This window comes from Coregonus clupeaformis, chromosome 9 (assembly GCF_020615455.1).
Source record: "Coregonus clupeaformis isolate EN_2021a chromosome 9, ASM2061545v1, whole genome shotgun sequence".
Taxonomy (NCBI): domain Eukaryota; kingdom Metazoa; phylum Chordata; class Actinopteri; order Salmoniformes; family Salmonidae; genus Coregonus; species Coregonus clupeaformis.
Window position 1 is genome coordinate 4704861 of NC_059200.1, and position 25164 is coordinate 4730024.

The window sequence follows — 25164 nt, forward strand, 5'->3', positions numbered from 1 at the left end:
GCACAGCTGTAACCTGTGTATTATGAAGTGAAATGGTTGATTACGCAATGTAAGCAATTAGATCATTAGAAGCGATGAGTCTATCACACATCAGTCATAATAACTGTATATCAGTGAGCCAAGAATGATGCTTCACGTGAGTAAAGCACCAAGGAGCAATTGCCAAATTGATGAGTGCAGAGATGTCATCAATGTTCTAGCCAAAGCTTCAAAGGTTCTTGTGGAATTGTTTTGTCTGTAATACATTTCCAACCTCCAGCTCTGGAAGGATCACTGCTGTCAAACAGCTTCTGTTGTGAAGGGGAAATTAAACAAAGACATTTATACAACGGGTCAGTCTAATCCTGGATGCTGATTCCAGCTGGTGTCTATTCCACAAATTGCCACCGAGTAAATCTATGACGTTGAAATGACTATTTACTCTGTTCCATCTGACTGCACAATCCACTTTCTCATCAGCTCAGTCAGGCAATTTATATACTAGATCTACACTCTAAAAACAATCTAGACATTATTTCCCATTTCTTTTAGACTAGCATTTGGTTTTCAACAGTGGAGATTTGTAATTTGGGAGTCGGGGCGAGACAGACAGACAGGCTGGCAGCTTTTCTCAGCCAGTCGAAATCATGAATCGCCATCATTTTTATTGATATATACAAAGAGATGTCAATAGAAAAACACGAAATGTCATTCCAGCTTCAGTTTGAAGTGACTGTGTTAGCTGTGTAGTTGGCTATCTCTTCTGAACAGTGGCCTGGCAAGATAGCACATTTTCTATACCAGGTGAAATCGCACATCATTAGCTCATTGTCATGGATGTATCCTCAAAAAATCACTAGAAAACAGCAAACAAACGCAAATGCATGTCATGAGCCCTCTCACTCCACCGGGTTACCACCTTAATGTGTTTCCACTATCTTCCACTCTGCTCATCTCTCTCTCTCTACTCAGCCTAACGAGCTCCACCTGTCCCTGCTCTGCTCGGCTCTAATTACTCTGCCAGCTGCGCTGCATTACCCACTAACCTCTCCCAGTATTTAAAGTCCCGTCTTTCAGCTCTCCTTTGTCAGATCGTCTGCAAAGCTCACACCCGGAACCTGTTTGCTCGCGCTTCTGGCTCACCCTGGTTTTGTGACCCCGGACCTGCCTGTTTTTTGGATACTCTTCTGCCTCAGGAGATCCAGACCTGCTTCTGCCATTACGACTCCTGACTACTCTTCAATCCCGGTAACTCTGACCAGCCTTCTGCCTTGCTACTACGTATTTTGGATTTCCCTTGAACTGTACTGCTGCCTGGTTTCATTCCGCCCTGTTGTGTCTGTGTCTCCCCCCAGGACTTCTGGACCACCCACCACCGGCTTCATAGGACGCATCGCTGCCACTGGGGGGCACAGACCCAGCGCATTGGACGGGATCCCTGTTACCCTGGAGCCTTCATTCCTCCCTACTTCCCTTTTTCCCTTAAGTTTAATAAACTTTCTGGTGTGACGCAATTGTGGTCCTCTGGTCGTCTGTCTGAATCGTGACAGTACGATCTGACCATCATGGACTCAGCGCACACTTCCCCCGACATGGAAGCCGAAGAACCTGAGCAACCCACCGCCATGCTACGCCTGGAACACACTGAGAGAGAGCTAAGCCGCATGAGCGGCGACGTCACCTCTCTGCTTCAGGTCGGCCACCAACAGCATCAGCAGTTCCAGCAGCACCAGCAGCAGTCCCAGCAGCAGCAACAACAACTCGCCGGGATCATCCAACTCCTCACCAACCTTACCCCAGCCAGTCTGCCCACCAGCCCTGCCTCCGAGTTACCTGCCCCGGTCATAGCAGCCGCTACCCCCGGAACCCAAGATTGGAAACCCCGAGCGGTTCAACGGCGATTCTACCCAGGTCCGGCCATTCCTGACTAGCTGCCGACTTCAGTTCTCCTTGCAGCCAAGGACCTTCGCCACGGAGGGGCTAGGGTCGGGTATGCCATCACTCACCTGACGGGCCGAGCTCGACTCTGGGGAACAGCAGAGTTCGAACGTCAAACCCCCGCATGTGCAACCTTCGACCTGTTTGCTGAGGAGATGCTGAAGGTGTTTGACCTGGATTCACCAACCGCAGAGGCGTCTCGTGAACTGTTCAGTATTCGACAAGGCAGACGTACAGTCGCAGACCATTCCATCGACTTCCGAACCCTGGCAAGACGAAGTTCTTGGAACACACCCTCGTTGGTGGACGCGTTCTTCCATAGCTTGGCTGACTATATCAAGGACGAGTTGGTCTCCCATGAACTGCCTTCCACTCTTGATGAAGCCATCGCACTGACTGTCCGGATCGACAGAAGGAGACAGACCCGTCGTCGTGAGAGGGGGCGCCAAGGTCCACCAACTACCGGCATTCGGAGAGATCCGACTGGGCTCCTGTCAGCTACTGCCACTCACCCAAGTCAGCTTGATCAGTCTGAGCCTATGGAGATTGGGCGAGCCTCTCTCACTCCTGCAGAGCGCCAGCGCCGCTTCACCTCAAACCTCTGCCTCTATTGTGGAGGTGATGGACATCGTGTGGTAACCTGCCCTTTAAAAGGCCGAAGCTCACCGGGCATAGGGGGAGTCCGGTTGAGCTCAATGACCACCCAGTCCTCCGACCGCAAACCCTTGCTGCAAGTTCACCTCCGCCTCTCTGACTCAACTCACACCCTGGCTGCTCTGGTGGATTCGGGCGCCGAAGCCAACATAATGGACATCAAGCTGGCACGCCAACTGGGACTGGAGAACCTCCGTTTGACACCTCCTATTCCTGCCCGGGCACTGGACGGACACTTACTCGGATCGGTCACTCATGTCACGGCCCCCGGTCTTGATGGGTCTGTCCGGAAACCATCAAGAAACTATCCAGTTTCACCTGCTCCCCTCTCCAGGCCAACCCCTCATCCTGGGTTACCCATGGCTCCGCCCGGCACAACCCTCAGCTCGACTGGGTGACCGGGGTGATCAGGGAGTGGGGGAGAGGACTGCCACCGAACCTGCCTGCTTGCTGCCGCACTACCCCCTCGGCCAGTACCTACTAACTCCGCTCCTGACCTCTCCCATGTCCCAGAATGCTACCATGGTCTCAGAGAAGTGTTTAACAAAGCTAGAGCCACATCTCTGCCCCCCTCACCGACCGTACGACTGTGCCATCGACCTCCTCCCTGGAACAGCCCCTCCAAGGGGCCATCTTTATTCGTTGTCTGCTCCTGAAAGAAGGTCCATGGAGGACTACATCAATGGCTCTCTGTCCACAGGATTGATCCGTTCATCTTCATCTCCGGCTGGTGCTGGCTTCTTCTTTGTGGGGAAGAGGAACGGATCTCTTCGCCCCTGCATCGACTACAGGGGACTCAACGACATCACAGTGAAAAACCGTTACCCTCTCCCTCTGCTCACCTCTGCTTTTGAGTTGCTCCAGGGAGCCACTGTTTTTACCAAGTTGGATCTCAGAAACGCTTACCACCTAGTGCGGATCCGGGAGGGAGATGAATGGAAGACCGCATTCAATACACCAACAGGCCACTACGAGTATCTGGTTATGCCTTTTGGCCTCACCAATGCTCCTGCTGTGTTCCAGGCTCTAGTGAATGATGTACTGCGGGACATGTTAAACAAGTTTGTCTTCGTTTACCTGGATGACATCTTAATCTACTCCAGAAACCTGTCTGAACACACCCGCCATGTCCAGCAAGTCCTTCATCGTCTTCTGGAGAATTCCCTCTACGCCAAGGCAGAGAAATGTGAGTTTCACGTCAAGACAGTGGCCTTCCTGGGGTACATAGTGGCAGAGGGAAGTATCCAAATGGATCCTGCCAAAGTATCAGCAGTCACTTCATGGCCAGTTCGGGAGAACAGAAAGAAGCTGCAACAGTTTCTGGGGTTTGCTAACTTCTATAGAAAGTTTATCCGGAACTACAGTACCGTTGCTGCCCCTCTCACTGCTCTAACCAGCACCAAGCAACCCTTCACCTGGACCCCAGCAGCCGACAAGGCCTTCAGTACCCTCAAGGTAAGGTTCACCTCCGCTCCCATCCTCCAGATGCCTGACGTGGACCGGCAATTCATTGTGGAGGTGGACGCCTCGGATGTGGGAGTTGGTGCTGTGATTTCTCAGTGGGCTGCGGAGGATAGGAAGCTCCATCCCTGTGCCTTTTTCTCACGTCGGTTGTCCCCCTCTGAGTGCAATTACGACATAGGGAACCGAGAGCTGCTGGCTGTGAAGCTTGCCTTGGAGGAGTGGCGTCACTGGCTGGAGGGGTCCACCATTCCATTTCTCGTTTGGACCGATCATAAGAACTTGGAGTACATCCGCACGGCCAAACGGTTGAACTCCAGGCAGTCCCGCTGGGCCCTGTTCTTCACCAGGTTTAATTTCACTCTGTCATACCGGCCTGGGTCACGCAACACCAAGCCAGACGCCCTCTCCCGTCAATTCCAGAAGGATGACAACCCCTCCAAGGATCCTGTGTCGATTCTGCCAAGTCCCTGCATCGTAGCAGCTCTGACCTGGGCTGTTGAGGAACAGGTGCTGGAAGCTCTCCGTAACCAGCCCGGTCCCAGCACTTGCCCAGCTGACCGCCTTTTTGTCCCCGAAAACCTAAGGTCCCAGGTCGTTCAGTGGGGACATGACTCCCGCCTAGCTTGTCACCCTGGCTCCACCCGCACCACAACCTGCTCGCCCAGAGGTTCTGGTGGCCCGCTCTGAGAAAGGATGTACGGGGAATTCGTCCAAGCCTGCCCCATCTGCAACCAACACAAGTCGTCCTGCCAGCCCCCAGCCGGATTGCTGCAGCCCCTGCCTGTGCCCAGACGTCCCTGGTCTCACATCGCCCTTGACTTTGTCACGGGGCTGCCCCCCTTCAAGGGGCAAGACCGTCATTCTCACCATAGTTGACCGATTCAGCAAGATGGCACACTTCATTCCCCTCCCCAAGCTCCCAACCGCCAAGGAGACCGCCCAGGTGGTCCTGGAACACGTCTTCCCGGATCCACGGACTGCCAAAGGATGTTGTTTCTGACCGTGGTCCACAATTCTCCTCCGCTTTTTGGAAGGAGTTCTGTCACCTGCTGGGAGCCACAGTCAGTCTGACTTCCGGATTCCATCCCCAATCCAATGGGCAGTCAGAGCGGGCAAATCAGGAGCTCGAGAAGGCACTGCGATGCATGACTTCACGCAACCCCCACTCCTGGTCGCAGCAATTGACATGGGTGGAGTACGCACACAATTCTCTGACCTGCTCTGCCATCGGTATGTCCCCTTTCCAATGTGTTTATGGATACCAGCCTCCTCTATTTGCCAGTCAGGAAGGGGAGGTTACTTGCCCATCTGCACTTGCGTTTGCCCGTCGATGTCGCCGCACCTGGTCACAGGCCCGAGCCACACTTCTCAGATCCGTTGCCAGCTACACTACCGGGGCCAACCGTCGGAGAATCCCTGCTCCCACCTACCATGTTGGTCAAAGGGGTGTGGTTGTCGTCAAGGAACCTGCCACTCAGGGTGGAGTCGCAGAAGTTGGCACCTCGGTTCATTGGCCCATTCCCTATCATAAGAGTGATTAGCCCAACTGCTGTCCGGCTCCAACTGCCTAATTCCATGAGGGTGCACCCCACTTTCCATGTGTCTAAGATTAAGCCCGTTCATGAGAGTCCGCTGGTCCCTGCTGCGCCTTGTCCTCCTCCTCCACGGCTCGTCGATGGTGGTCTGGTTTACACCGTCCGCCGCCTGCTTCGGTCCAGACAGAGGGGTAGGGGTCTCCAGTACCTCATTGACTGGGAGGGCTATGGACCTGAGGAAAGGACCTGGGTGCCAGCTAGTCGGATTGTGGATAGGACTCTCATCACCGCCTTCCACCAACGGCATCCTGATCAACCTGCAATCCGTAGGGGCCGCCCCAGAGGGATCCCTAACCGTCCTGCCCGCTCGGCTTCCTGTCCTGTGCCTGATCCTGTCTCGGGACCTGTCCCATCTCCCGACCACGGCCCTCCGGCTTCCTCCGAGGATGAGGGCGTTCGCTCGGACCGTTCGGAGGAGTTCTAGCCCTCCTCCGGCTCCCCTCCTCCCGCCCGGCGTGGTGTTGCTCTTGGGACTTCTGGGGCCGTCCCCTTGGGGGGTTCTGTCATGAGCCCTCTCACTCCACCGGGTTACCACCTTAATGTGTTTCCACTATCTTCCACTCTGCTCATCTCTCTCTCTCTACTCAGCCTAACGAGCTCCACCTGTCCCTGCTCTGCTCGGCTCTAATTACTCTGCCAGCTGCGCTGCATTACCCACTAACCTCTCCCAGTATTTAAAGTCCCGTCTTTCAGCTCTCCTTTGTCAGATCGTCTGCAAAGCTCACACCCGGAACCTGTTTGCTCGCGCTTCTGGCTCACCCTGGTTTTGTGACCCCGGACCTGCCTGTTTTTTGGATACTCTTCTGCCTCAGGAGATCCAGACCTGCTTCTGCCATTACGACTCCTGACTACTCTTCAATCCCGGTAACTCTGACCAGCCTTCTGCCTTGCTACTACGTATTTTGGATTTCCCTTGAACTGTACTGCTGCCTGGTTTCATTCCGCCCTGTTGTGTCTGTGTCTCCCCCCCCCCAGGACTTCTGGACCACCCACCACCGGCTTCATAGGACGCATCGCTGCCACTGGGGGGGGCACAGACCCAGCGCATTGGACGGGATCCCTGTTACCCCTGGAGCCTTCATTCACTCCCTACTTCCCTTTTCCCTTAAGTTTAATAAACTTTCTGGTGTGACGCAATTGTGGTCCTCTGGTCGTCTGTCTGAATCGTGACAATGCAGCTACTTTGCTGTTATTCTGGCTGCACTATTTGGCTAGCTAGCAAGCAAGGGATAATAACGTTCCCAGCCATCATGGCAATGGAACATTTAGACCAACACATTACAGTTTTTTTGGATTGCTTACACACTAAAATTAAAAGTAGTACACTATTAGCAAAACCTTACACTCAAGAAGCAAAACATCAGCCCATATTTGCACAACTATAAGCACATTGTCAACCTTACACTTGTTGCAAAACTCTACACACAGTGATTTGCAAAACACTAAACACAGTTAACATACATTACACACAAAAATCTATCATGAAGTCACGTCCTTGCAATACCAAAGCACTGACTGTCAAATTACCACACCGTCCAACCAATTGGTTCAACACAGTCATCAGGTGTGCAAACACTCGTTTGCTTAATTGTAGACACACCAATCAGGTGTATAAGCACTATAAAAAGCAGCAGGTGAGTTCATCGGTCTTCAAGCACAATGGAAAGAGTCAGAGAAAGAGTAAGACGAGGAGGAGGAGGAGGAGGAGGACGACGAGGAGAACGAGGAGGAGGACGAGGAGAACGAGGAGGACGAGGAGAACGAGGAGGACGAGGAGAACGAGGAGGACGAGGAGGAGGACGAGGAGAACGAGGAGGACGAGGAGGACGAGGAGAACGAGGAGGACGAGGAGAATGAGGAGGACGAGAAGAACGAGGAGGACGAGGAGGAGAACGAGGAGAACGAGGAGGACGAGGAGGAGGACGAGGAGGAGGAGGAAGGGGAGGAAGAGGAAGAGGAAGAGGAAGAGGAAGAGGAAGAGGAAGAGTAAGACAAGAAGGTGCTCAAAGAGGACCGAATCTGACAAATGAGATCCGCGCAACACTGGTTGACCACATTGTCAACCACGGCCTGACGCTGAGGGAGGCTGGACTGCGAGTACAGCCAAATCTAAGCCGATATACAGTGGCAAGTGTGATGAGAACATTTCGACTGGAAAATAGGTATTGTAAAAATATCATCATATCAAAAACATCTGCACGGTTTCAGTAACTGCTTACAGTACTATATTCTATGCACTATCAGCACTTCTGTTACCTTTTCCTGTGAAATTACTGTACTATTGTATACTGTTTTTTTCTACATAGGATTGAGGGTCAGGGACGACAAGGGGGAAGGCCTCCTATGTTCACAGAACAGCAAGAGAGGGAGATAGTAAACATGGTTTTGGCCAACAATGCTATAACACTCAAGCAGCTCCAAGCTAACATTGTCAATAACCACGCCATTTTCAACGATATCCATCAGGTCTCAACATCAACACTGGCACGCATCCTAAAAAATAAACATATTCAAATGAAGCAAATTTATCGAGTGCCTTTCGAGCGCAATTCCGAAAGGGTGAAACGACTGCGGCATGATTATGCAGAGGTATGTATTCACTTTAGCAGTGTGATCTTGCATACTGTCTCATAATCTTTTACTGTACTGTAATATGTATACTAGATCTACACTGAACTACACAATTTTGCCTGACACTGTTTTTCAGAGAGTTTTACGAATGGATGGAGAGGAGATCCAGCATGAGTTCATTTACGTAGATGAGGCTGGGTTCAACCTGACGAGAACACGAAGGAGGGGAAGAAACATCATTGGCCACAGGGCTATAGTCAATGTCCCAGGGCAACGTGGGGGTAATATAACACTCTGTGCAGCCATTACACAGAATGGGGTCCTCCACCGCCATGCCCATATGGGCCCTTACAACACAGCACTCATACTTACATTCTTGGACCAATTGCACAACATAACAGCAGCAAATCAAATCGATCATATGCAATACATTGTTGTCTGGGACAATGTGTCTTTCCACCGCTCTGCTCTGGTTCAGAACTGGTTTCAGCAACATCCACATTTCACCGTCCTATATCTTCCACCATACTCTCCATTCCTCAACCCTATAGAAGAGTTTTTCTCGGCATGGCGGTGGAAGGTATATGATCTCCGTCTCCAGGCTGAGGTACCCCTCATCCAAGCCATGGAGGAGGCCTGTGACCAGATGGAGGTAGCAGCAATGCAAGGATGGATTCGTCATTCAAGACGTTTCTTTCCAAGGTGTCTTGCTAATGACAACATTGCCTGCGATGTTGATGAAATTCTCTGGCCAGATCCAGCTAGGCGAAGAGACAATGTCTAGTTATTTAAAAAAAAAAAAATTGAACTTACAATACGTAAAGTGACGTTTGGTTACAGTATTATGAATCTCCATGTCAACATTTTGGGCGTGTTGAGAAATAAATGAGTTTCTTCAGTCTGCAACATTGGTCTTGTGTAGTGTTTGGTGAATTTACATTATATTTGTACTTTGTTGATAGTAGCCTACTCTAATCATAGGGAAGTAGAAGTGCTAAATGTGTTTTTGGTTTATCACAGCAGAGTGTAACTCGTGCAAACAGAGTATAGTAATGTGAAACGTGTGTGTTTCATATGGTAACAAAGTGTGGTTTTTAAAAAGAAGTGTATAGTTTTTACAAGAGTGTTTAATTTTGCAAAGGATCTGTAGTGTTTTGCTAATTGGGTGTGTGGTTGTGCTAATTGTGTGTAGTGTTTTGAAAACACGGGCCCTGTTTTGAAAATCGCGCTTAAGCAATCAAAAAAAAACTGTAATTTTTCTGACAACAATACAGTATACATATGAGATGAGTAATGCAAGATATGTAAACATTATTAAAGTGACTAGTGTTCCATTTATTAAAGTGGCCAGTGATTTCTAATCTATGTATTAAGGCAGCAGCCTCTAATGTGCTAGTGAAGGCTATTTAACAGTCTGATGGCCTTGAGATAGAAGCTGTTTTTCAGTCTCTCGGTCCCAGCTTTGATGCACCTGTACTGACCTCACCTTCTGGATGATAGCGGGGTGAACAGTCAGTGGCTTGGGTGGTTGTTGTCCTTGATGATCTTTTTGGCCTTCCTGTGACATCGGGTGCTGTAGGTGTCCTGGAGGGCTGGTAGTTTGACCCCGGTGATGTGTTGGGCAGACCGTTTTCCTGGCACCACACTCCCAGAGCCCTCACCTCCTCCCTGTAGGCTGTCTCGTCATTGTTGGTAATCAAGCCTACTACTGTTGTGTTGTCTGCAAACTTGATGATTGAGTTGGAGGCGTGCTTGGCCACGCAGTCATGGGTGAACAGGGAGCACAGGAGGGGGCTGAGCACGCACCCTTGTGGGGCCCCTCTGTTGAGGATCAGCGTAGTGGAGGTGTTGTTTCCTACCTTCACCACCTGGGGGCGGCCCGTCAGGAAGTCCAGGACCCAGTTGCACAGGGCGGGGTTCAGACCCAGGGCCATCGAGCTTAATGATGAGCTTGGAGGGTACTATGGTGTTGAATGCTGAGCTATAGTCAATGAACAGCATTCTTACATGGGTATTCCTCTTGTCCAGATGGGATAGGGCAGTGTGCAGTGTGATGGCAATTGCATCGTCTGTGGATCTATTGGGGCGGTAAGCAAATTTAAGTGGGTCTAGGGTGGCAGGTAAGGTAGAGGTGATATGATCCTTCACTAGTCTCTCAAAGCACGGGGGGCCAGTATGAAAAAAAATAAAATAATGTAAGCACTCACTAACTGTAAGTCGCTCTGGATAAGAGCGTCTGCTAAATTACTAAAATGTCAATGTAAAAGCACTTCATGATGACAAAAGTGAGTGCTACGGGGTGATAGTCATTTAGTTCAGTTACCTTTGCTTTCTTGGGTACAGGGACAATGGTGGCCATCTTGAAGCATGTGGGGACAGCAGACTGGGATAGGGAGAGATTGACTATGTCCGTAAACACGCCAGCCAGCTGGTCTGCGCATACTCTGAGGACGCAGCTAGGGATTTCATCTGGGCCGGCAGCCTTGCGAGGGTTAACACGCTTAAACGTCTTACTCAAGTCTGCCACGGAGAAGGAGAGCCCACAGTCCTTGGAAGCGGGCCGTGTTGGTGGCACTGTATTGTCCACAAAGCGGGCAAAGAACGTGTTTAGCTTGTCCGGAAGCAAGACGTCGGCTAGTTTTCCTTTTGTAGTCCGTGATTCAAGGGGTTTTCTTTATTTTTACTATTTTCTACAGTGTAGAATAATAGTGAAGACATCAAAACTATGAAATAACACATATGGAATCATGTAGTAACCAAAAAAGTGTTAAACAAATCAAAATATATTTTATATTTGAGATTCTTCAAATAGCCACCCTTTGCCTTGATGACAGCTTTGCACACTCTTGGCATTCTCTCAACCAGCTTCACCTAGAATGCTTTTCCAACAGTCTTGAAGGAGTTCCCACATTGGCTGAGCACTTGTTGGCTGCTTTTCCTTCACTCTGCCGTCCGACTTATCCTCGACCATGAAGGCCTGATTCACACAGTCCCCTCTGAGCAGTTGATGTTGAGATGTGTCTACTTGAACTCTGTGAAGCATTTATTTGGGCTGCAATTTCTGAGGTTGGTAGCTCTAATGGACTTATCCTCTGCAGCAGAGGTAACTCTGGGTCTTCTATTCCTGTGGCGGCCCTCATGAGAGCCAGTTTCATCATAGCGCCTGATGGTTTTTGCAACTGCACTTGAAGAAACTTTAAAAGTTCTTGAAATGTTCCGTATTGACTGACCTTCATGTCTTAAAGTAATGATGGACTGTCGTTTCTCTTTGCTTATTTGAGCAGTTTTTGCCATAATATGGACTTGGTCTTTTACCAAATAGGGCTATCTTCTGTATACCCCCCCTACCTTGTCACAACACAACTGATTGTCTCAAACGCATTAAGACTGAAATAAACCGTTTAACAAGGCACACCTGTTAATTGAAATGCATTCCAGGTGACTACCTCATGAAGCTGGTTGAAAGAATGCCAAGAGTGTGCAAAGCTGTCATCAAGGCAAAGGGTGGATGTTTGAAGAATCTCAAATATAAAATATATTTTGATTTGTTTAACACTTTTTTGGTTACTACATGATTCCATATGTGTTATTTCATATTTTGATGTCTTCACTATTATTCTACAATGTAAAAAACTGTAAAAATAAAGAAAAATCCTTGAATGAGTAGGTGTGTCCAAACTTTTGACTGGTAGTGTACGTGTCGTGTCTGAGCCGTTGAATTACGACTCCACTTTGTCCCTATACTGACGTTTTGTCTGTTTGATTGCCTTGCGGAAGGAATAACTACACTGTTTGTATTCTGCCATATTCCCAGTCACCTTGCCATGGTTAAATGCGATGGTGTGCGCTTTCAGTTTTGCGCAAATGCTGCCATCTATCCACGGTTTCTGGTTAGGGTAGGTTTTAATAGTCACAGTGGGTACAACATCTCCTATACACTTCCTGATTACCTCAGTCACCGTTTCAGTATATACGTCGATATTATTCTCTGAAGATTCCCGGAACATATCCCAGCCCACGTGATCAAAACAATCTTGAAGAGTGGAGTCCGATTGGTCAGACCAGCGTTGAATAGTCCTTAGCACGGGTACTTCCTGTTTGAGTTTCTGCCTATAGGAAGGGAGGAGCAATATTAAGTAGTGGTCAGATTTGCCGAAATCTAGTGGCCAAAATCTAAATTGTGCCTGAACTGCAATATTATATTGTGGCCTTTCTCTTGCATTTCAAAGATGATGGAACAAAAAAAGAAACTGAAAACGCATGTTTTTTTGTTTGTATTATCTTTTACCAGATCTAATGTGTTATATTCTTCTACATTAATTTCACATTTCCACAAACTTCTAAGTGTTTCCTTTCCAATGGTATCAAGAATATGCATATCCTTGCTTCAGGTCCTGAGCTACAGGCAGTTAGATTTGGTTATGTCATTTTAGGCGAAAATTGAAAAAAAGGGTCCGATCCTTAAGAGGTTAATACGATGGTAGGATAGGCCTACTATACTGACACTGACAACAGATCAAAAAAAAAAAAAAAAGTATTGAAAGCAACCATGTAATCTAGGCCGAAAAGGGGTCCTGGCTAAAAGGGATCCAGTTTTTGTCAAATTAACGTATAAAGTTATATTTTTGCATTTTAGCTAACCCTAACTTTTTTCCTAACCTTAACCTAATTATCCTAACCTGCTGCTTAAATTCTCCTAATCTAAATGTCAAATATTACGTTAATTTGACAAAAGCTGAGTCCCTTCTAGCCATGACCATGAAAAGGTGAGAAGCAAATTGTACAATATGATGTCCATATACATTGCATTCGGAAAGTATTCAGACCCCTTGACTTTTTCCACATTTTGTTACGTTACAGCCTTATTCTAAAATGGATTAAATAAAACATTTTCATCATCAATCTACACACAATACCCCATAACGGCAAAGCGAAAACAGTTTTTTTGAAATTTTAGCACATTTATAAAATAAAAACAACAGAAAAACACAATTTACATAAGTATTCAGTATATGAGACTTGATATTGAGCTCAGGTGCATCCTGTTTCCATTGGTCATCCTTGAGATGTTTCTACAACTTGATTGGAGTCCACCTATGATACATTTAATTGATTGGACATTATTTGTCTATATATAAGGTCCCACAGTTGACATTGCATGTCAGAGCAAAAACCAAGCCATGAGGTCGAATGAATTGTCCGTAGAACTCCGAGACAGGATTGTGTCGAGGCACAGATCTGGGGAAGGGTACAAAAACATTTCTGCAGCACTGAAGGTCCCCAAGAACACAGTGGCCTCCATCATTCTTAAATGGAAGAAGTTTGGAACCACCCAGACTCTTCCTAGAGCTGGCTGCCCGGCCAAACTGAGCAATCGGGGGAGAAGGGCCTTGATCAGAGAGGTGACCAAGGACCCGATGGTCACTCTGACAGAGCTCCAGAGTTCCTCTGTGGAGATGGGAGAACCTTCCAGAAGGACAACCATCTCTGCAGCACTCCACCAATCAGGCCTTTATGGTAGAGTGGCCAGACGGAAGCCACTCCTCAGTAAAAGGCACATGACAGCCCTCTTGGAGTTTGCAAAAAGGCACCTAAAGGACTCAGACCATGAGAAACAACATTCTCTGGTCTGATGAAACCAAGATTGATTTATTTGGCCTGAATGCCAAGCGTCACATCTGGAGGAAACCTGGCACCATCCCTACCGTGAAGCATTGTGTTGGCAGCATCATGCTGTGGCGATGTTTTTCAGCGGCAGGGACTGGGAGACTAGTCAGGATCGAGGGAAAGATGAACGGAGCAAAGTACAGAGAAGTCCTTGATGAAAAGCTGCTCCAAAGCACTCAGGACCTCAGACTAGGGCGAAGGTTCTACTTCCAACAGGACAACGAACCTAAGCACACAACCAAGACAACGCAGGAGAGGCTTCGGGACAAGTCTCTGAATGTCCTTGAGTGGCCCAGCCAGAGCCCGGACTTGAACCCGATCGAACATCTCTGGAGAGACCTGAAAATAGCTGTGCAGCGATGCTCCCCATCCAACCTGACAGAGCTTGAGAGGACCTGCAGAAAAGAATGGGAGAAACTCCCCAAATACAGGTGTGCGAAGCTTTTAGCGTCATACCCAAGAAGACTCGAGGCTGTAATCGCTGCCAAAGTACTGAGTAAAGGGTCTGAATACTTATGTAAATTTTAGAATAAGGCTGTAATGTAACAAGCCTGGAGGACATTATTGTCCAAAAAAACGGGTTATCATATATATCTATTCATATGATAACCCAATGATAATTTGATAACTATTCATAAGTGGAGGGAAAATGTATTGCCTCAATGGGATAGGACAACCTGATGTGTTGACTATTGGTTGTTCAAGCCCAACAATAGATGTAATCTTTATATGACACTAAAACACCTGAATGAATTAAACACAACCAAACACTTAAGAGCCCTGATGGTATAGGTGACCTGAAGAAGTGATATTCTAACATTGTTTATGTACTGTAGGTTCACCAGCTGACCTATATCAAGACACCCATGTCGACTGGATTCCCACTATGAAGATGAGCAATGCTGCAGCAGCATCAGTTTCTACTTCTACTTTGTCCTTTTCCAGATATGAAGGAGACATCTCTCAGTTATACAACATGGTTGTCATATGCTGTGCTTTGGACAATGTGAATGATTCTGTTGTGCCATTTAAGTAGAGAGCACCTTCACCTTGTTTTCATGACAAAAAGTGCTCCCTTAAACTGTATGAATATATATAATGTAATTTGGAACGTGTAAAAGATATTGTAAACATACTGTACTTTAATAATAGGCTATATTGTTGTATGGGTTAAATGAAAAGTATTTTGTCATCTCTCCTAGCCCCATTGAATAAAAAGTATTTCTTATAGCCCAACTATTGTCTTTTTTTAAACAATTTAAACATATTTATCATAGACAATGTAATTTTTGTGGTAGTCTTAGGCAAACCATCTTCATTATCACAGTGGCACCTGCAAGTGCCACTCAGACCTTCTGGGAGAAAATGATCTGGCATTGAACTTGGTAGTAGTAGTAGATGTATGTTTTAAGCTAAGGATTTCATCATCTCCTGCTTCCAGGCATTTCACCACCTAGATTACAAGGGTTGGATTTGCACTAAACAATTTCATGTCAGAACAAGGCATGTACAAAATATAGCATAATGATTAGCCTCAGACATTGTCTACTGGTATCGTTTTTAAACTGAAAACATATACAGTGAGGGAAAAAAGTATTTGATCCCCTGCTGATTTTGTACGTTTGTCCACTGACAAAGAAATAATCAGTCTATCATTTTAATGGTAGGTTTATTTGAACAGTGAGAGACAGAATAACAACAATAAAAATCCAGAAAGACACGTCAAAATTGTTATAAATTGATTTGCATTTTAATGAGGGAAATACGTATTTGACCCCTCTGCAAAACATGACTTAGTACTTGGTGGCAAAACCCTTGTTGGCAATCACAGAGGTCAGACGATTCTTGTAGTTGGCCACCAGGTTTGCACACATCTCAGGAGGGATTTTGTCCCACTCCTCTTTGCAGATCTTCTCCAAGTCATTAAGGTTTCGAGGCTGACGTTTGGCAACTCGAACCTTCAGCTCCCTCCACAGATTTTCTATGGGATTAAAGGTCTGGAGATTGGCTAGGCCACTCCAGGACCTTAATGTGCTTCTTCTTGAGCCACTCCTTTGTTGCCTTGGCCGTGTGTTTTGGGTCATTGTCATGCTGGAATACCCATCCACGACCCATTTTCAATGATCTCAAGGCAGCTGGGACCATAGTCACCAAGAAAACAATTGGTAACACACTACGCCGTGAAGGACTGAAATCCTTCAGCGCCCACAAGGTCCCCCTGCTCAAGAAAGCACATATACAGGGCCATCTGAAGTTTGCCAATGAACATCGGAATGATTCAGAGGAGAACTGGGTGAAAGTGTTGTGGTCAGATGAGACCAAAATCGAGCTCTTTGGCATCAACTCAACTCGCCGTATTTGGAGGAGGAGGAATGCTGCCTATGACCCCAAGAACACCATCCCCACCGTCAAACATGGAGGTGGAAACATTATGCTATTTTTCTGCTAAGGGGACAGGACAACTTCACTGCATCAAAGGGACGATGGATGGGGCCATGTACCGTCAAATCTTGGGTGAGAACCTCCTTCCCTCAGCCAGGGCATTGAAAAACCTACCATTAAAATTATAGACTGATCATTTCTTTGTCAGTGGACAAACGTACAAAATCAGCAGGGGATCAAATACTTTTTTCCCCTCACTAAATTACCTTATCAGTGTGGACCCAAAACAAACACATTCTACACATTTACAAACTACCTATTTAAAGTGTTATTACAACCATGGTGTTCTTTTGTTACTGAAGCTTATATATAAAATAACCTGACAATGATCCACATCATATGGGAAGACAAATAATGTAAGTGTGTTATGCAGCAAAACACAACTATCCTTTTTTTAGGATGCAAACCAGTAATATGTTGATCCATCCTGTTCTGATCTAATGAGATGGATGTAGGATTTTCTACGGCCTAGAATCAAGGCCTTTCCCAGTCATGAAGGGCAATGCTAGGCCCCTCTTGGTTCTGATTAGTGATGTTGGGCACTGATTTTGGGCAATTAGACCTGGCTCGCAGTCGGTGTTCCAATTCATCCTAAAGGTGTTCGATGGGGTTGAGGTCAGGGCTCTGTGCAGGCCAGTCATGTTCTTCCACACTGATCTCAACAAACCATTTCTGTATGGACCTCGCTTTGTGCACTGGAGCATTGTCATGCTGAAACAGGAAAGGGCCTTCCCCAAACTGTTGCCACAAAGTTGGAAGCACAGAATCGACTAGAATGTCATTGTATGCTGAACCGTTAAGATTTCCCTTCACTGGAACTAAGGGGCCTCGCCCCGAACCATGAAAAACAGCCCCAGACCATTATTCCTCCTCCACCACCAAACTTTACAGTTGGCGACAATGCATTTGGGCAGGTAGCGCCCTCCTGGCTACCGCCAAACCCAGATTCATCCATCGGACTGCCAGATGGTAAAGCGTGATTCATCACTACAGAGAACGCATTTCCACTGCTCCAGAGTCCAATGGCGGCGAGCTTTACACCACTCCAGCCGACGCTTGGCATTGCGCATGGTGATCTTAGGCTTGTGTGTGGCTGCTAGGCCATGGAAACCCATTTCATGAAGCTCCCAACGAACGGTTCTTGTGGTGATGTTGCTTCCAGAGGCAGTTTGGAACTCGGTAGTGAATTTTGAAACTGAGGACAGGCGATTTTTACGCGCTACGGGCTTCAGCACTCGGCGGTACCGTTCTGTGAGCTTGTGTGGCCTACCACTTCGTGGCTGAGCCGTTGTTGCTCCTAGACGTTTCCACTTCACAATAACAGCACTTACAGTTGACCGGGGCAGCTCTAGCAGGGCAGAAACTGTTGGAAAGGTGGCATCCTATGACGTGTGCCATGTTGAAAGTCACTGAGCTCTTCAGTACGGGCCATTCTACTGCCGATGTTTATCTATGGAGATTGTATGGCTGTGTGCTCAATTTTATACACCTGTCAGCAACGGGTGTGACTGAAATAGCCGAATCCACTAATTTGAAGGGTCCACATACGTTTGGCCATGTAGTGTATATCTCGTGGAAGGATGAAATAGTATTAATACATTTATGAAAGTAAAGTCTTTAATGAAAATGTGTCAATCATTATTTGAATATGTTGGTAACCTGTTGTATAAAGGTGATAATGCCCTCAAAGCCAGTGTTTGGAGGATATATTGGCACGGTTTGCCGGCCTGAGACGAAAAACACCCATGCCAATATATCCTCCAAACTCCGGCTTCTTGGGCATTATCACTTAAATGAGAGTTCTGCATAATATGCATATTATGATCATTGCAAAGCATCTCTTTCGCAAAACAAAGAATTGTATTCAATAAAGAATACTTTCTTTTCAGACGCCATATTTATTTAGGATGCAGTTAATCAGAGTATAGATTTTGTATGTGTGTTTCAATAAAGTAGCTGATGTGCCATTTGTGGCCTGACAATCAGTGAGGCATCACAAACCAGATATGACAGCCTCACAAGGAGAAGCCCCATGTTTGCGTACTCTCTCTACCTTACATTAACAAAGCCCATCCAAATCTTCCCCCAAATCTACAGCACCTGCCCTGTCCTCCCCCTCCTTCTCCTCCCACGTCATTGATAACAATCCCTCGTTTCCTGAATAGGACCTGCTCAGACAGAGTCTGGAATGCTGTAGTGCTCAATCATGCATTCAGTGCCACGGCCCTTCGGATATCCTACGCAATTTTTGGGAAATGACAAACAATCTATCATCATACCTATTCTAATGTGTGGTACCTGGGATCTGGGCTATATAAGGAGAGGCACAGAGGGCTTAGGGCAGTCAGACTTTCTCCTCTGCAGTAGAAGGTTACATTCATGGAAAGAGCAGTGTTTACCGTGTTACTGACAGTGGCTGCTTTGGCAATTTGTAAAGCAACCAAAGCCCCTACTACAAGTCAAGATGTCACTCTGTCTTCAGATGACCTGCAGGCAAGAGCTAAGGTAAAGTATTGCTAATTACTGTAGTTCTATATGTGTGTGTATAATTTAATATTTACGTATAGTGTACATATTTATCATTAAATGTTACGTTGTTTCTTTGACAACACAACATGCTTTTTTTTTGTGTAATGGAATGTACCAATTGAAACAAACAGTACAGAGATAAACTAACTAGGGCGGCAGGTAGCTTAGTGGTTAAGAGCGTTGTGCCAGTAACCGAAAGGTCGCTGGTTCTAATCCCCGAGCAGACTAGGTGAAAAATCTGTCGATGTGCCCTTGAGCAAGGCACTTAACCGTAATTGCTCCTGTAAGTCGCTCTGGATAAGAGCATCTGCTAAAAAAATATTGATCATGATTGATCTAACCACGGTTTGGTTGATGGACAATTGTGCATCAACCAAACCGTTAAACTGTACTCGACCACGGACTATTTGGTTGATCTAATTTTCACTAACTATTGATTTTAAAAGATTGACAGTGAGCTCTCTGTACTGTATTTCAGGCCTATCTATCCCAGTTTTACTCGGTTGCTGGCTCCACCAACTCCCCCATGTCCAGGCGGGTGATGATGGACACCCCAGTGGACTCATTTGAGAGAGACCTGAGGAGCATGCAGGACTTCTTTGGGCTGGAGGTGACAGGCAGGCTGGACTCTAACACCCTGGAGGTGATGGCCAAGCCCCGCTGTGGGGTCACAGACGTGGCCCGCTACGGACACTTCCAGGGCAAGCCTCGCTGGAAGCAGAGCGTTGTCACTTACAGGTAGCCTAGATACTGGACAGAGACTCCAGATATTACCCACTGAGCACAAACTACTTGAATCAACATTGTTTCCACATCATAAAAAAATTAAAATCGATGTGATCGTGATGACGTTGAATCAACATGGAAAACTGACTGGATTTTCAAAAAGTCAGGAATGTAAAGACATTTCTGGAATTTTTTATTTTTTCACCTAACTTTTAACCTAAATCAAACATGGTTCAAATGTTTGTTGATTTCAGGTTGAATTCATGTTAGTTGACAACTTAATGAAATGTAAATTAAAACTAGACGTTGAAATTACGTCTGTGACCAGTGGGTAAATTCTATCTAGCGTACTATCTTAAACGAGTAGGTATACTTACAGAGACCTCATACATTAAACCCTAGTCCATTCCGAGAGGAGATATATATACTTATATACAAATATCTTACTGAGTTACAGTTCATATAAGGAAATTGAAATAAATAAATTAGGTCCTAATCTATGGATTTCACATGACTGGGAAAACAGATATGCATCTGATGGTCACAGATACCTTAACTAAAAGTAGGGGTGTGGATTAGAAAACCTGTCAGTATCTGGTGTGACCACCATTTGCCTCATGCAGCGCGACACATGTCCTTTGCATAGAGTTGATCAGGCTGTTGATTGTGACCTGTGGAATGTTGTCCCACTCCTCTTCAATGGCTGTGTGAAGTTGCTGGATATTGGCGGAACTAGAACACGCTGTCGTGCACGTCGATCCAGAGCATCCCAAACTGGCTCAATGGGTGACATGTCTGGTGAGTATGCAGGCCATAGAAGAACTGGGGCATTTTCAGCTTCCAGGAATTGTGTACAGATCCTTGCGACATGGGGCCATGCATTATCATGATGAAACATAAGGTGATGGCGGCGGATGAATGACAAGACAATGGGCCTCAGGATCTCGTCATGGTATCTCTGTGCATTCAAATTGCCATCGATAAAATACAATTGTGTTCGTTGTCCGTAGCTTATGCCTGCCCATACCATAACCCCTCCGCCACCATGGGGCGTTGACATCAGCAAACCGCTCGCCAACACAACGCCATACACTTGGCCTGCGGCTGTGAGGCCGGTTGGACGTACTGCCAAATTCTCTAAAACGATTTGGAGGCAGCTTATGGTAGAGAAATGAACATTACATTCTCTGGCAACAGCTCTGGTGGACATTCCTGCAGTCAGCATGCCAACTGCACGCTCCCTCAAAACTTGAGACATCTGTGGCATTGTGTTGTGTGACAAAACTGCACATTTTAGAGTGGCCTTTTATTATCCCCAGCACAAGGTGCACCTGTGTAATGATTATGCTGTTTAATCAGCTTCTTGATATGCCACACTTGTCAGGTGAATGGATTATCTTGGGAAAGGAGAAATGCTCACTAACAGGGATGTAAACAAATGTGTGCACAAAATTTGAGAGAAATAAGCTTTTTGTGCATATGGAACATTTCTGGGATCTTTTATTTCAGCTCATGAAACATGGGACCAACACTTTACATGCTGCGTTTATATTTTTGTTCAGTATAAATAGAAAAGACATATGAGCACTGGTGGAATTGGAAAAAACTGTTTCCACGCGGTCAAATCCACCTATAGATATTGGTCTTGAAAATGGGGATGGGTATATTCCTACACTACCAAACAGAAGCGTGTCAGAGTTAAGATTTTCAAAACATAGCAAACATAATTGGATTTGCAAGTTATGACACATGGCTAACACACAGGATGATTAAAATCCACAACAAGTACATGATGGGCATTCGGGTAACCAATATATAATACAATAGTTTCTCCTATTTATTTTCCAAGAATAACTGAGTACACGGATGACCTGAGTCGGCGTGAGGTGGACTCCACCATCGCCCAGGCCTTCAAGCTCTACAGCGACGTCATCCCACTGGACTTCAAGCAGATCTACAGTGGCACCGCTGACATCATGATCCTGTTTGGAGCCAAATGTGAGTTCCGTTCAGTCACTCCCATTCTTAGATAGAGTTGATATGTTGAATCACAAGCGTGTTTTGTATTTCTTCATTTAAGAGCAATTGTATTAAGAATACTGTTCCTCCCCTTTTGAAACCAGACCACGGTGACTTCTACCCCTTCGATGGGCCGAAAGGTGTCTTGGCCCATGCAAACTCTCCAGGAGAAGGCCAAGGTGGTGACACACACTTTGATGAAGATGAGTCTTGGACTCTGAGCCAGAGAGGTACAGGATCACAGAAACAACACCAATAAACCCTACAGTTGCTGTACCAAAATACTTCAAATCAATTCTTACAGTACTGTCATAGTTTTTACCTAAACATTTCTCTCTGGCACTCTACAGGGATAAACCTGCTTCTGGTGGCGGCCCATGAGTTTGGCCATGCTCTTGGATTGGACCACTCACGAGACCGCTCAGCTCTGATGTACCCCACATATCACTACGTGAACACAAAGGGATACAGGCTACCTGCAGACGACAGGTGGGGAGTACAGGCCTTGTATGGTGAGTGAATGTTCAGCCCACTGTGAGAAGGTGGCAACAACTAAACATTAAACAGCTACATCAGGGCCCGTATTCATAAAGCGTCTCAGAGTAGGAGTGCAGATCTAGGATCTGGTCCCCCCCTCTTATTCATTCTTAAAGGGAAAACTGATCCTATAACAGCTCTTCTACTCTGAGACACTTTGTGAATATGGGCCCTGATCCTCACAATACTAGGGAAAATGGTACTGAATTGTGACTGACTTCCACATAGCATCCTGTGTATTAACAACAGAATATCTATTTTCATGACCTAATATTTCATGTGGTTATTGAAATATTTCCATTACTAGCATGACTCTTCCCTTTGTAAGGTGTCCGGACAACACCAGGTCGGCCGGAACCAACAAGACCCAAGCCTAAACCTGAGCCCAAGCCCAAACCAGAACCTAAGCCTGATCCTAAACCCAAGCCTAAACCTGAGCCTAGACCAGAACCCAGACCAAACCCTCCAGAAAGATGCAACAGGAACCTTGTGTTTGATGCTGCCAGTACCATTCGGAGTGAGCTATACTTCTTCAAAGATGGGTGAGACACGAGCACACACTAACATTCTTTCAATACGTTTTCAAAGGGAAGGGTACATTGCTGCTACCTTGCTTTCCAACCAAGGTGCATGAATTGAGGAGCAAACTTTGTTTTCATGTTATAATCTTGTGTATATTTTGTTTAAGAGGACCACAATGGAAATACGTTTAAAAAAGTTTTTTTGTGTCATCCTCAATTAATTAAATGGCATTGTACGGTATCCACATGTGTGGTTGTATTGTCTTTAAAATTGTCAAAAAAATTAATGAAATAAAAATAAAAACCTAAGGTAAAAAGGAGATTCAGGAATACTTGGAGGACAATGGAATTAAATAAAAAAGCGTATTTATTACAAAAAGTAGAACCAACGCATTTTTTAAATATAGTTTTATCATTTATTTTAATCATGTTGTAAGCACAATTTATTTTGAAATGTAGATGCTTCATAGAAAGTGCTGTTGTATATATCATAAAATGTGCAAGGGATCTTCCTATTGTTACAATGCAAGCAAGCAAAGTATTGTCATAATCGGTTTGTCTATCAGGTATTACTGGAAGAAGAGTGGCTATTGGAATGGAGTAATGATGAAGACAGTGAAGGGAACCTGGCCTAGCATTAACCATGTTGATGCTGCATATGAATACAAGGATCGAGACATCGCCTTACTATTTGAAGGTACAGTATTAGCCTATGCCAGGCTAAGCCCAGCCTAAATTGCCCAACCCAGTAATCCAGCAAGGGCAAAGTTCATTCTCTTGCTTTAGTAATAGCAGTGCTTAGATAGCCTAACTACTCAATTTGCAGCCACTTGTTTGAGTTGGATGGGTAGAGAACCTGCTCTCTCCCATATCTGGAGTATACACTGAGTATACCAAACATTAGAAACACCTTCCTAATATTGAGTTGCACCCCCCTCCCTTAATGTTTAGTATACTCAGTGTTTAACAATCCTAATCTTTTCTCCAACATTTCCTCTCACAGGAAGACAGTACTGGGGCACCAGAGGCCTTACCGTCCTATTAGGTTATCCCAAATCCATCTACAACTTTGGCTTCCCCTCATACGTAACCAAGATAGACTCTGCAGTTCATGTGGCATCCACAGGGAAAACCCTATTCTTTGTGAGAAACAAATACTGGAGGTGCGTGACAGTCAGACAGACACTAAATATGTCTAAATATCTTATTAACTAACGGTCTCTTGTTGTATTCATATTCATCTTGAAACCAAATGTACTGCAGTATCCTAAATGTGTTCTGACCTATACCACAGCTTCAATGAAAGGATGGGCACAATGGACCGTGGCTACCCCAGACGCATCTCCCAGGATTTCCATGGTATCGGCAGGAAGGTTGATGCTGCTTTTGAAAACCATGGTAGGTGGTGGTGACACTGAAGACTCACAATACAACCATCAACCTACCTCAAGCCTTGACATGTTGCTAATACATCTTCTTCTGTGTTTGCTCCTTCAGGTTACCTGTACTTTTCGGATGGCCCCAGGCAAACCGAATACCACTATCAATCAAAGAGGGTGAACCGTGTCTTGTTGAACTATGGATGGCTGGACTGCTACTAAAAAGAGAAGGATTCATCATTTTCAGCTGTACAAAGTATTTATGTTGCCATCTCAGGAGCTGTGACTATACCCAATTGGCAATATAGTCTTTTTCTAGATATATGCATTTTCAAAGATGACTTTACTGATACCTGTTTTGGAACAAGTGTTCAATTTGATCAAATGTATTGACATTTGTTGAAAGTATTATTCTACAACTTGGGAGTGCATGGAGTTTGAGGAATCTGTGACAGCCCTGATGTTGCACACACAAACAGTATATTTCATATATCCATAGTGCTTTTGCTATGAAATATTATTATAGGAAATTATGGAAAATTACTATCCTTCTTTGCGGAGAATTTGAATGGGTGAGGGAAGCCTAGATATAGAACACCCCACTTTTCACATGAATTAAAACTACAGTTGAAGTCGGAAGTTTACATACACCTTAGCCAAATACATTTCAACTCAGTTTTTCACAATTCCTGACATTTAATCCTAGTAAAAATTCCCTGTCTTAGGTCAGTTAGGATCACCACTTTATTTCAAGAATGTGAAATGTCAGAATAATAGTACAGAGAATGATTTATTTCAGCTTTTATTTATTTCATCACATTCCCAGTGGGTCAGAAGATTACATACACTCAATTAGTATTTGGTAGCATTGCCTTTAAATTGTTTAACTTGGGTCAAACGTTTTGGGTAGCCTTCCACAAGCTTCCCACAATAAGTTGGGTGAATTTTGGCCCATTCTTCCTGACAGAGCTGGTGTAACTGAGTCAGGTTTGTAGGCCTCCTTGCACGCACACGCTTTTTCAGTTCTGCCCACAAATGTTCTATAGGATTGAGGTCAGGGCTTTGTGATGGCCACTCCAATACCTTGACTTTGTTGTCCTTAAGCCATTTTGCCACAACTTTGGAAGTATGCTTGTGGTCATT

At 45.7% G+C, this 25164-nt stretch overlaps 1 protein-coding gene across 1 annotated transcript; it reads left to right on the plus strand.

Annotated features, from left to right (window-relative positions):
• Positions 1-18572: 18572 nt before the first annotated feature.
• mmp30 (matrix metallopeptidase 30) lies at positions 18573-24712 on the plus strand. The gene is made up of 10 exons (XM_041886946.2): positions 18573-18815; positions 19318-19577; positions 21415-21563; positions 21689-21814; positions 21935-22096; positions 22450-22663; positions 23209-23339; positions 23646-23805; positions 23937-24040; positions 24140-24712. The coding sequence occupies exons 1-10, from the start codon at positions 18690-18692 to the stop codon at positions 24241-24243; spliced, it is 1536 nt and encodes a 511-aa protein (XP_041742880.1). The 5' UTR covers positions 18573-18689; the 3' UTR covers positions 24244-24712.
• The last annotated feature ends 452 nt before the right edge of the window (positions 24713-25164 follow it).